Source organism: Halyomorpha halys, unplaced genomic scaffold (genome assembly GCF_000696795.3).
Source record: "Halyomorpha halys isolate HHAL.00 unplaced genomic scaffold, Hhal_1.1 Scaffold67.1, whole genome shotgun sequence".
Taxonomy (NCBI): domain Eukaryota; kingdom Metazoa; phylum Arthropoda; class Insecta; order Hemiptera; family Pentatomidae; genus Halyomorpha; species Halyomorpha halys.
The window spans coordinates 1110302-1124668 of NW_027111562.1; the positions used below are offsets into that span (position 1 = coordinate 1110302).

The 14367-nt window shown below is 30.1% G+C and overlaps 1 protein-coding gene across 1 annotated transcript in view; it reads right to left on the reverse strand.

Annotated features, from left to right (window-relative positions):
• LOC106692687 (serine/threonine-protein phosphatase rdgC) overlaps positions 1–14367 on the reverse strand; it is a gene marked incomplete at its 5' end in the record, with an annotated part of 77743 nt that overhangs the window by 60281 nt on the left and 3095 nt on the right. Inside the window, 5 exon segments of the mRNA XM_014438782.3 lie at positions 1405–1562; positions 5022–5280; positions 6351–6536; positions 8683–8763; positions 11113–11262. Coding sequence (XP_014294268.3) covers positions 1405–1562; positions 5022–5280; positions 6351–6536; positions 8683–8763; positions 11113–11262 — 834 coding nt within the window.

Consider the following 14367-nt stretch of genomic DNA (forward strand, 5'->3'; position numbering starts at 1 on the left):
CAACATCAGCTGTATAGATGGAAAACAGCACTGGTGATAGGACTGCTCCCTGTGGCACTCCGCAAGTCAGTGGGATGGAACGGGAAAACTCATCTCTAACCCGCACAGATCTGGTCCTGTTATCCAGGAATGATGCAATCACACCGTATAGTTACTCTGGGCATTCGAGGTCTATGAGCTTACGACATAAAATGCCGTGAGACACTGAATCAAATGCCTTTGTACAATCGATGGATATCATAGCTGTAGCATGGTTCATATTGAAGCTGCAGAAATTGCACCTTCCTATTTGCTCCTAGTCAACTCTCTGGGCAATTAAACACCTTTGAGAGATGCTACGTGTAAGATGTTAGCTTTCAGTGGATCAGAATATTCTGTTTTAATCTTTATTAATTCAAATGATACATTCACAGATATTACAATATCTCATATAGTTGTCTCAAGTATAAAATTAAAGTATATACAAAGAATAGAACAAATATTAATATAAGCATTTGCCTGATGATTGTACTAGTTCCCATGCTAGCTGGTAGGTTGCGTCATGCCTAGCCATAGCGGTTTTGCCGGCTGTAGCAGTTACAGCATAGACCAACAGGTAGCGGTGTTAAGATATATACAAAATTTATCAAAATAAATTATTGTAGAGCAAACTAAGTTATCATTATACTTTATTCCATAAAGTTAGTACTATAATTAAATTACAAATAACACTTTGTCATTACATTGTTTAAACTGAGGAACTTATATAAGAATATTAATTTTTTCTTACTCAACTATTTATAAAAATAAATGAGCAATGAACACCTTAGGATAATTCTAATATGTGGATAATTCCTATTCTCAGCCTGGTCAGAACAATGTTGGTCATGAACAAAGTGATTTGTTCACAAACACCAGATATTTCGCCAACTAAAGGTAAGTTAGTTTGGTACTAACTGGTACACAGCACCATTTGCTATCCAGCGCTCTATTTTATTGTATAGATATATAAAAATATTTTTTAGATAAAAAATCTGCAATTAAATACATTATTTGTTCTTTAAAAAATATATGCACATAAATGTCTTTTACTGTTTTATTTGTTTTTTATAGCCTTTAAAAAATGCCTTCAGCCTTAATACACTTGTGTATTTAAGTAATAAAAGAAACTGCAATTTATCAAGAAATTAAAATTTCTATAACTAAATCAATTTTTTTCTTTTTAACAAATCTAAAACTTTAATATAGAGGATGAGACTCTATTAATTAAGAGTATATTAAAAAAAATAAATAAATAAAAGAAAGGATGTGTGAGGTCTATTTTGATCCTTTAGCATGGGTTAAATTAAAAATTATTAATGACAAGTTTTTGAGAAGGTAAAACAAATAATTATGACTAATGCAGTAGATTAAAGTTTCACTAACCTCTCTTTTGGTAATGTTTTCTTGGAATGTGGACATATATTGGACAAGACCTGTTGATGGTTCAATAGTTGCTAATTTACTCCGCAACATCCTCCATGGAAGACTAAGTCCGGTGACCTGCATCATGCTATCGCACCACTCAGTCACAGTGATTACTCCTATTGATAAAAATATGCTGTTAAATTTATTATAGTACTTTATTTAAAGATGAAAACATATAACTGTGAGGCATTAGGATAAATGTTAAATGACAGAATGAAATCTTTTACAATGTTTTACGTACAAACAGGAGTTACTTACCATAATGTGATATCAACATTGTTCTCCTAAGAAAACAAAGTTCCTAAAGATTTTTTCAATAATTTATAAAATTAACATTAAAAAAACCCCGATGATGCCAAAAACTTCAGCTCATAAAAAAATTTCAGTTGTTTTATGACTAAGCGCCTCATTTATTAGAATAATTCTTGAATAGAACTTTTCAAAATATCCATTGAAGTATATATGGAATTACTATATTATATATATATTAACATATTTGAAACAAAATATATCAAAACCTCATATATTTTCATTAATTAATTAATTTCTCCTGATAAGAAATCTTTAATAATAGAAAACAATTTAAATGATATTTTGATCATATGATTTTATTTACATATGCTTTAAATCATATGTTTTAAATTACTATAAGGTAAGCTAGATGTGGCCTTTAGCAGTACAAAAACTATTGGCAACATATGGATTAATACTATTTAGAATTAGCATTGGGAATTGTCAATAACATTAATCAGTTTGTAAGAGGCCTTTGCAAAGTAATCATTATGTCTTAAATTTATACTAATGGTGAATATGCCGATATTGTGTTTATGTTCAGTTTTTGCGATGGTAATCCTAATGCTGCCCATCATGAATATGCCAGGCGATTTCCGAATAGAAGATTACCAAACTAGTCTATCTGGTCCACATTTCAACGTTTTAGAGAAACTTGTACATTTGCTATAATACAACAGGCTGATGGTATTTTTGTCCCTTTACGAAATTAAGAAAGGAGTGCGACCATATTACAATATTTTGATTATAATCCTTCTGGCAGTATACGAAGAGCTGGAGCAGAATTAAATATTACACCAACTACAGTATGGAGAACTCTCATTGTAGATGAACTTCACCCATATCATTATGAATGGGTACACAATTTATTACCACAAGATTTTCGGCAAAGAAGACATTTTTCAGATTAGTACTTAAATCAAGTTGAGCATAATCCACAATTTTCAGGAAACATTCTTGGGAAAGATGAAGTTACCTTCACAAGAAGAGGTATCTTCAATCAATAAAATAATTACCTCTGGTCGCAGGAAAATCCCCATGCAATTCTTGAGCATCATTATCAGCACCAGTTTCAGTGTAATGTGTGGTTGGGGATAACAGAAAATATTTTAATAGGTCCTCATTTCTTGCCTTCTCGACTCAATGTGGACATTTATAGAATTTCTTTATAATGTTTACTACGATTTAGTTGATCATATTCTACTACAACTGAGAAGGGACACGTGACTTCAATTAGATGATTGTCCTGCACCCATGGAAGAAGTCCACAACAATGGATTGGCCGTGTCTTGGCCTGCACGCCCTACAAACCAGACACCACCAGATTTTTTTGTTTGGGGTGACATTAAACAAAAAGTCTATGCAAGGCCGATCAATGATCTTAATTCCTTACGGAGAAGGATAATTGAATCTTGTGAAACAATAATACATATTCTGTTGCTGCCGTTCTGTCACTGTTGCTGTTGAAGAAAGATGCCGAGCTTGTCTTAATACTCAAGGAAATCATTTTGAACAAATTTAATATGAATTCAATGTTTACGTTTAATTAATAAAGTAGTTGGAACAAATAAACAAGTTTTATTAATTTCGTATAACATAAATAATTCATAACATTGAAAATCATTGGTGTGACAGACATATTTTCAGAGGAATTTTTTTTTTTTTGAGGTTCTTAATTCATATTTTCAGTTTGACCACTTAACCCTGAAACACTCTGCATAAGGCACTAGGTCATAAAATATGGTATCTGATATTTATGGTGAGTTGAAATTATTAGCTTTACAGGGTCCTTTAAGGTTCCGGCAAAACAGAAGAAGAATCTTGAAATGCATAAGAATTTCATGAAAGCATTTATTGTTGTATTTATTTTTTTTTAATAACTTAATGTATTTATTAATTATGTTTTTGAGAGTAGTTTATAAAAATAATAACCGCAACTAAAAATGATCCACTCTACTCTGAACAATTCATTTTAATCCTCAAACGTCTCGGTCCTTAGGCCATTATGAAGAAGACAACCGCAATTATTGACTAATCACAATTCATTTAAAAAATGTCTTTCATTTGCCAGCTGATTGTTCTTGTCATATAATAAAACATACAATCTCAATACAAAAACTATTCTTTAAAAAAAAACATTTCCCTTTTTTACTAACTAATTTGTTGATGTATTTAGTAAAAAATAGAAAAAAAAATTTAAAGAATAGTTTGGGCACTGCAGAATAGTTGGTAACAAATTGGCTGATAGGGCAGCAATGGTGGCGATTTCTGAAGGAATCTCATATCGTTGAACGCCTCTCGATGACTTCATTTACTTCACTAAGCAGATAATTAAACTGGAATGGCAACTAATGTGGGGAAATGTTACTGATAATAAATTAAGAGAAATCAGAAGTGACGTCTCCCCTTGGGTATCATCTACTAGAAAGGTGCGCAGAGAGGAGGTGATTTTGACACGCCTTTGAATAAGTCACCTGACCCATGGTTATCTTATGGATTGCAGTTCTCCACCTGCATGCCAGACTTGCAGAACAGGACTTACGGTTAAACATATTTTAACTGAATGCCAAGCATACAACTCATATCTTTGTATAAATTACCAGCAGACCTTCTTACAATTTCGCAAGATAATAAACAGACTAAGGATATAATTTTTGCATTTTTCAATCACTCAAAACTTTACCATAAAGTTTAATCAACTTTTACCACCATTTTCAACCATAGTTTCTATTTTCCAATAGTTATTGTACATTTCAATTTGGAAAAAATTTTGGATATTAAGGAAATAGTGACCCATAAGTGGTTGATGCCATAAAATAAAAATAGTTTTTGAATTGATATTTTATGTTTGATAGTTATGTGAATTGCAACTATTCAATGATTGACATCTTAATGGCCTGAGGGCTGAAAAGAATGGTGGATTAAAATAAACTGTAAATAAAGTAATTTGGATCATTTGTAGTTGGTGTTATTACAAATTGTTCTGTTTCAGGTATTTAACATTTACTAATCTCAATTTTCATATAATGTTTGGAATACAATGTTCATGGATCATATATAATTAATAAAATTCATTTAAAATATCATTAAATATAAAATGTACAATTTTTTTTAGTTGGGCACCAGTAAAAAAATTTAAGTCCAGACTTTATGACATTTACTTAGACAATAAATGATGTGTAAATAATATTTTAAAAAAAGAAATAAAAGTTTTTTTATTCAGGTTTCACAGATAAGTTTTCATTGCCTGGAAATAATATTATTTAAATGACTTTTTAACTAACCTTTGGCCTCTGGATCATAAGTGCTAAACTGTTGAACAAGTTTGTTCCTAGAGTTATTTATTTTTGTTGTGAGTTCTCTGATGGCTGAAGTTTCAATCAAACCAACGCGCTGCCTGAATGTAAGCACTGATGGGCCTGATTTCGTACTCGACATGAACTGGACAAAATGTGTTTTAAGTTCTGTACCGACCAGTTTTAAGTAAGCACCTTTGTTAGAGCCAGTCTCGTAATAATTTGAAGCAGAGAATATTGTTATGACCTGTGAATCAACCACATGTTCAAATAAGCTTTTCTTTTAAACAATAATTTAAGCTTAATTGAAAGGATTAACATAATTAAATAATATATTGACAGGGAGCTGTCATCCCTTCCTACCTGGAAATTAAGTATATTTATCAAAACAAAAAAAAATTTTTTTAAAAATCTAAACTAAAATCATCTTCTTTTTTTTTAAAAAAAATAATATAATAATTTTAATTTTGGTTTTCATACTGTGACTATATGTGACAGCACAGCACATTGCGAGTTTCCATTCTCTCATAAATAAAGAACTTCAGGAATTTGAACTCATATTTTTTGATGATCAATTTCTGGTATTTCAGAAATATGTTGCAAGAAAAAAACATTGTATTAAAATATCATTTTTTAAATAAATAATTCAAACTCTATCCATTATAGTCTCAAAACTTTTTATTTCTCTTATACGTCCAACGTTTCGGCCAATCCAGCCATCTTCAGGGACAATCTACTCAATACCACTTTGAAACCTTATAACTTTAATTATATAAACAACTCTAAACTTCATGCAGGCTATTCTGACCAGGTCAAAAATATCAATATCTATGAAACATTAAAAACATTAGGTAAAAATATTTTTTTTTAATAAGTATATCCCACATATGTTTAATTACCTAATTAGTCAATTATCAATTAAAAACAAAGTCGATTTATTTATCTGCAGACACTATTCCTTAAAACTTTTATCACAACATAAAAAATTAAACATATGTGGGATATACTTATTAACAAAAAAAATATTTTTACCTAATGTTTTTAATGTTTCATAGATATTGATATTTTTGACCTGGTCAGAATAGCCTGCATGAAGTTTAGAGTTGTTTAATTATATGGTTTCAAAGTGGTATTGAGTAGATTGTCCCTGAAGATGGCCGGATTGGCCGAAACGTTGGACGTATAAGAGAAATAAAAAGTTTTGAGACTATAATGGATAGAGTTTGAATTATTTATTTAAAAAATTACCAGTTTCAAGAAAATATTAAGATTATAAATAAAATATCATTATTAATTGATTTAAGAAATAGAATATACCTTGTTTTCATGTGTGATTTCATATCCATCAGGTTTACATTCATGAGATCTAATAAGGTAAAGTAGGCCATGCTTATTAAGAAAGGATTCGGTGACATTGGGTCCAAAATAAGTACCAGCGCCTCGGAGAGAGTTAGGGACACAGCCATCGGATCGCTGAGGATCTGACCAGAGGATGTCAAAAACCTTATAAAAAAAAACACTTATCAATTCTGGATTTATTAATTATAACATCAAACATGGGATAAATTGGTTAGATATTACCTGCAAGATTGAAACATACCAATTTTATTTGAATATGATTGTACCTTTTTAATACAAAGGAGTCAAAAATGATTTTGAATATAAAAAAATATTAAATTACTTTTGAACTAATAAAACAAACTGGAATCATAAGTTGATCATTTCACCCCTACAAGTAATAGTTTTTCCATACATTTTAGATTTTTGAAAAATTAAATAAATTATTCTCTATTGGAAAAAATATACTTAACTTATTATTCAAAAAATATATTTAAAGATAATGTAGGGGGCTGGCAACACTGACAAGTATGGCTATCAGAGAACCTTCTAGTCATGTGAGTTATTCTGTTCTGTGGCAACACTGAGTACTGGGTAACCTAACAAGTATGGTTATCTCAGAACCTTTAGTCATGTGAGTTATTCTGTTCTGTGGCAACACTGAGTACTGAGTAACCTAACAAGTATGGTTATCTCAGAACCTTTAGTCATGTTAGTTATTTTGTTCTGTGGCAACACTGAGTGCTGGGTAACCTAACAAGTATGGTTATCTCAGAACCTTTAGTCATGTTAGTTATTTTGTTCTGTGGCAACACTGAGTGCTGGGTAACCTAACAAGTATGGTTATCTCAGAACCTTTAGTCATGTTAGTTATTTTGTTCTGTGGCAACACTGAGTGCTAGGTAACCTAACAAGTATGGTTGGTTATCTCAGAACCTTCTAGTCATGTGAGTTATTCTGTTCTGTGGCAACACTGAGTGCTGGGTAACCTAACAAGTATGGTTATCCAAGAACCTTCTTGTCACCTTCTATTATCACACAACTTTATTATCATTGTTTATCACAATAATATGATTTCCAATGAGAGTATTTGCTTTTAAATTATTTTACAGAGTTAGTGAAGGAACAAAAATGGAAAATTATATATTTGAAAAATTATAAATTATATATTTATTATTATTATTAAATTAAATATATTATTATAAAATTATAAATTATATATTTGAGTTCCCTTTGACTTTGACTTCTGTCAAAACAGCCCTGCAATGTGGGACGAAATCTTGGCTCAATTAAATAGTCATTACTATTAGATTTTTATTTGACCGCACCCTGACCATATTCCATTTATGAATTATATATTATATCAGGTTGAAGGTGAGCTGGTATAGATCGAAATTCTCCATTATAATAAAGAGTTTAAGAAATGAAAAAGGGTTGAATTTGTCTCTTGAAATAATAAAATTAGTATATGACATTAAAATTTTTGAAGAATAATCCCTCTATTATACAAAAAAGTTTATAGTTGTCACCATGTAATAATTTGCTTTACATATAAGGTGGAATGATAAAAATGTTGGGATAAAGACTCGAAATCTATTTTTTCCCTACTTACATTATATTGAAAAAATAATACAATCTGAACTACAGAATACATTTATATTACAGTTATACAATTTGAGTAACAAGTAGTACAATTAAATGAACAGTTGTATAATTTGTAAAATGGGGTTTGGTCTGCCTCAGGCAGGGAGGGGGGGAGGTAGGGGAGGGTACCTTCCTAGATAATAGAAATTTAATATTTGAAAAATTTTTGTATTTTATTAATGAATACCTTGACCAGAAATCATTATTAGGTTTTAAAATTATATAAATAGATCATGATTGGTTACATAAAATTGAAACAGTATTGAAATGATTTGAAAAATTAACCTATTTTTCATTTAAGAACTAGAATATAATGATCGATTTGGATCATGCAAGAAGGACATCAGTCCATTCCTGTTAACTATTATAATATACATGATGACTGGTGAAACATAAATGTTTGTCTGATAGCTGCAAGATTAGCTACATTAATCCATAAGAGGACAGGTCGGTCTGTCAGACACAGTCATAATTTTTTACTTCAAATCTTTTGTTCGATATAATACATTTATTACTGTAGTTATTTATTTATTTATGTTTAAGCGGATTCAAAAAATAATAAATAATTTTGTAGAACGAAAAAGTATTTGTTATGGGTCACTCAGAATGACCTGTTGCAATGAGGATTAAACAATATCTTGATAAAGCAAATAAAACATCATCTCACCTGTTTCCATTCCAGTTTGTTGACATTCTCTGATGTTGTCGCAACTCCGTCAATAACAGGTGGCCTCAAAAGTGAAACATACTGGAAATTGAATATTTATTTTAGAAAAAAAAATATCAATTAAATAACCAGTATATTGAATTAAGTGTAATAAAAATTCTAAATCATCTTAAAAAATAAGTAATTTATTGTTCACAGTTATTAATTAAGTCCTAAATCTACTAAATGCGCTCTGTGAAATCAGCTACAAATGTTGTAGCTGTAACTACAATTGTAATTGCTTGGTAACTAAGATGTTAGAATTACTTTTTTATTATACCTTATAAGCTGAGTTGTTTCAAAGTATTATTACTTTGTTGATGGAATTATTATTACATAATGGTTTTGTTGAGAACATGTTAACAATGTTTTTTACAGCTTTTTACTTAGCATTCTCATTTATATTATACATACTAATTTTTTAAAAAACCCTTTTACACTATAGCTAGCAGACCCAGCTATGCTTTGCAATTTATATATTTAGGGATGTAAATAGATTAATAAATTACAATTGATAGTTTGACATAAATTAATATATTTAGTTATTTGCACATTATATTAATGATTTAATCAATTGCTTATTATATATCTATTTAGTTTATAGTGGTAAATAACATTATATAATAAACATATATGGTAAAAAAATGAAAATAATTTCAACACGACTCAACCAATTTGCATGAAGCTTCTAACAACTTATAGGGCTCTTTAAACTGCACCAAAGGGATATAATTAACTGGATCTAATTAAATAAATTAGAACCAAATATTTGAAAAATTTTTCTTTATTTACCAGAGTTTGTTCTTCATAATGGTATTAAATCTAAATTGCGGTAATATAGGTAAACATTCAGCTTTCTAGTTGTATTAATGTAAGAATTGGATAAAAAGTAAAGGAGTTATGAATGATTATATGAAGTATGAAAACTAAAGATAAGGACTCCTCTTTATTATGAAATTATACTATACTGGAAGATTGCTAATTGACTGTGTGTATTAATAAATGGAATATGATCTGGGTGCAGTCAAATCAAACTAGTAATATTTTGTACTATTTTTATTTGAGCCAACATTTCGCCATACGTTGTAGGGCTTCGTCAGGGAAGAAAAAGATACAAACCCTTAACATAAGTAAAAAATTTAAGAGAAAATTACTAGAGTATACAATGAAATGTAAAATTAAAGGCAATAAACAATAAATGAAAATGGAAGTAGTAACAGATAAAAAGAAGAAATATTAAAGGAAATACAAATTAAGAGATGAAAAGGAATACATAATAGAGGGGGATAAGAAAATTACTTTTTTACTTATGTTAAGTGTTTATATCTTTTTTAGACCCGACGAAGCCCTGCAATTTGGGGCAAAACATTGACTCAAATGAAAATTGTACAATAGTGTGTTTAACAAAATTTATGATATTTTCATTATATTTATTCTACTACAATATTTAATTCATTCCTATATACTGTATTTACTTAATTTTTTAGCATTTTGTACTTTTAGATATTGTTTTAATTAATTAGTTGTTTTTTCTCCAACCCTATATTTAATTGTATCATTTTATATACTCAAGATAAATGTTGTTTTATTTTTCGTTAAACGAGTTATGTATTCAATTTCTTATACATCTTTAATTATTACATATCTGTATATCAAGGTGTATTGGAGCTGATTGTTAATATACTTTCATCAAGTTTATTTATTATATTCACTTTTTTAGTTATGTACACACATATTTATTATTGTATTTTTTAATTTATTTTTCTTCTAGTTTGTAGTTGAAAATTATTTTTATGTAGTAGAAATTGTTAGCTGATACGGTATTTTGTGTTATTAGAGCATTTAATTTTTTTTTTTAATATTCTTAGTATAATAGCAATTACATATTCCAGTGCTAACTTTTCTTTAAATGCATAAAGTATGCGATTTGACAAAGAATGCGTACAATTTATAAATAAACTCCCTTGCATAAGGATATTCATGGTAAAAAACAATTCCCTCCCCCAATGAACTTCTACTGTTATAAATGTATATAATAAATTTTAATAAATTAATAAAATGAGTGCTCTGCTGTATTTGTTAATTAAAAGCTTATGAAGTTCTACATGCCTTATCTTGTTCTATTTTTATAATTTTGTTTTCTTTGTGTATTAAGGATGATTAAAAAGTTCAGAGTGGGTAATATTTTTTCACTAGAAAATTATTACATCAGGACAAACATATTTATTTCATAATTGTTTTTTATTACTGAAGTACTGATGTTTCATATACCAAAAAAAAAAAAAAAAAAAGAACCATTTCTATATTTTATAGCCAATATTGAATTAAACAAGAATATTTTGTAAACATAATTTACTATATTCAAAAAAGTTTAATTCAACTCATGATTACTTTATGCCTGTCTATAGTTTTGAGCCATTGGATGTCTGTCGCATCTGAAATACCTCCGTGGACTATGAGGACTTTGTTGTTGACCAGAGTGCCCAGGGGGAGCCAGCGGTAAACTGCCTCGATCAGTTTTAGCAACCTGTCTGCATTGTGCTGGAAACATAAAATCATTTCAATCATAATCATATATCTAAATGTATTTTGGGCGTAATTAAGTAATGTGACTAGGCCAAATATATAACTTGGATTGTTTAGTGCACAATAGTAACCACTAAACTATATGACTGTGAAATTTGTTGTCATGGCAAAACTTCCATACTATTAGGTTTTGTGCGACAGTTGACAGTTGCAACGAATGGGATGTTAAGGTCTTTGTGAATGAGTTTATTTGTGACGTAATTAGGAGCATCAAGGATTTTACGTAGGATTTTGGATTCTAACGATTGGATGGAATGGAAAGAATTTGATGGTTTGGTGGAGCCCCAGAGCTCAATTCCATATGTCCCAATTTGTCTGATTATCGTAGTGCATACTATTTTTTTGTAGTGAATGAGAAGTTTAGAGCGTTTGTCAATTAAGTGTTGTAGCAATCGGAATCTACGAGCAATTTCTTGTCGTTTCAGTCTTGTGTGTGGATTCCAAGTAAGTCTCTTGTCAAGATGGAGTCCTAAGTATCGAATCTGTTCAACAGGCATTAGTGGTGTATTTAGAAAGGATACTGTAGGACAGGAAGGCAGAGATTTACGACGGAGAGTAAAGGTGATCATGTGGGATTTGTTAGGATTTATTTTGATTCTCCAGTTTTGACACCATTCTTCAATAGATGTTATGTGTCCCTGTAGTGTTTGTGATGCATTAGTTGGGTCGTTGTTTACAGACAGTATACATGTGTCATCAGCGTATGTTGTTAGGACTGTTAGGGTGGGTTGGGATGTCAGCTGTATAAACCGTATAAAGAATGGGACCTAAGACACTACCTTGAGGAACACCGGCGTACTGAGAAAAGAGAGATGAGAAGGCTAGGTTATGATTTACTTTAAAGGTTCTATCAGTGAGGTAGGAGCGGATTATAAGGAAATATGTTTGGGGATAGGAATTGACGAAGTTTATAGAGCAGACCTGGATGCCAGACTCGATCAAAAGCTTGTTCAACATCGAGGAAGACTCCCGTGCAGTACATACCGCGCTCCAATGTGGAAGATAAAAAAGAAAATTTAAAGTAGAAAATATGGAATTAATATAAAAGTTAAGTAAGGAGATAGAAATAGTGAATGAGGCAACCCATCTGCTTGGCTGACGTTTATTAATTGGTCCTTTTCATGAAAGTTCAAAGTCTTAAAGGAAATAAATTTCTGAAAGGTATTTTGTATCTGAATTCAATACAGTTGCACAGTAACCATTTAACAATTTTATGCCTCGGAATTTAAAAAAAAAAAATTTGCTGTAGATTAAACTTTTAGAGCTTGAAAGTATTCTTTCTGTATTAATCCACAAATATCAAACACTTTTCAAAAAATTAACAATTCGTTAAATCCAATAATTGCATACCCTTCTCAAATTCAACATCAATTGTTGTTGAACTGAATGAGTTTTGAAAAAAAAACTCTCTCTTCCCCTCTCGTTCATAAGCAGACAAGTTTTTTTTTAGCTTCGGAACCGTAAAAGATTAAATAATTTTTGTTTAATGCCTACAAAAACATGTAGTCTATTTCTAGATAAATATTTTAAGAAATTCAACTTAAAAAACCTTGAAAAAAAACATAATATCGTATACAACTTATAAATTTGTTAAAAATGTTTTTAAAAATAAAAATGACCTCTTGACCTACAGTATTCTTTAATAATACCCTACATATTCCTGTCGAACAGATCCGTTACTTAGGACTAAATCTGGACAAACGACTGACATGGAATCCTCATACAAGACTGAAAAGACAGGAAACTGCTCGTCGATTCCGACTATTACAACATTTACTAGACAAACGGTCTAAATTGCCAATTTATTACAAAAGACTGATCTACATGACTATTATAAGGCCTATCTGGACATATGGAGTTGAGCTTTGGGGCTCCACTAAACCTTCGAATTCCTCTCGTATTCAATCCTTACAATCCAAAATCCTTCGTAAAATCCTCAATGCTCCTTACTTTGTCACAAATAAAATCATACATAAAGACCTTAATGTTCCCTATGTAACCGATCTAGCCCGAACCAGACATCACTCCTTCTATTATAAACTCTCTAACCACAAGCCTTTATCATTAATACCAGCTAATGTAAAATGTCATTAGAGTGCTACCAATGGGAAGTTTTTCTACACGCCTGTAACACTCCAATTTAACTTAGATCAGATTTACTAAATGTATTATAATGTACAGTTGTAAATAGAAATAAATAAATATTAAAAAAAAAGATTTTATTTATAGTAATATTTTTCCAATCTGTTAGTAGTTCATTTTATAAGATAGCGGTTTTCGATATAAGTCCTTATTATCATATATAAGACTGGTAGTACAACATATTGTTGATCTAGAGAGTGAGAAAAGATCAAACGACGAAATGTTAGTGCCAGTAAAATATTTACTACGGTTTGTTTTTTACGACTATACAGACGAGACATAACAGACTGTTACCACCGTATCAGAGCAACTCAGCTATATAGGTAGTGTTACGTAGTTGGGGGGAGGAGGTCGAAGGGGGGTTCAAATTTGATCCTTCCTTAACCTAAGGGCTGATAAAATCATAATGAACTTACAGTATATAAAAGAATAAAATATATTCATAATATAAGCCTAATATTGCTGTTAAAATAAATTATTATGAATGAATAGAAAATTTTAATAACCACTGGTGTAAATTAAACTAAACACATATTTTCACCAAACTGAAAATTTCTAAATAGAAGAAAGTTAATACACTAAAAATCAATGTAAAATATATGAATAGATAGAATAGATAAAAAAAAATTAAGTGAAAGAATTACCTGCAATTGTTTATAGTATTGAGTCATTTCAAATGAAATGTCTGATTTTATTACTTATTAGTGAGCTTTTATGCTTACAAATTATAATGATTGGATATATTAATTATTTTTTTGATAATATTCACCATCATTCCAATTGATTGAACATGGTTTCCATTAAATATGGCCATGACCACGACCTAATCACAGCACACATTCTGAAACAGCTCCCTCGTAAAGCCATTCTATTCCTTACCTATATCTATAATGCTACACTCCGATCCACCTATTTCCC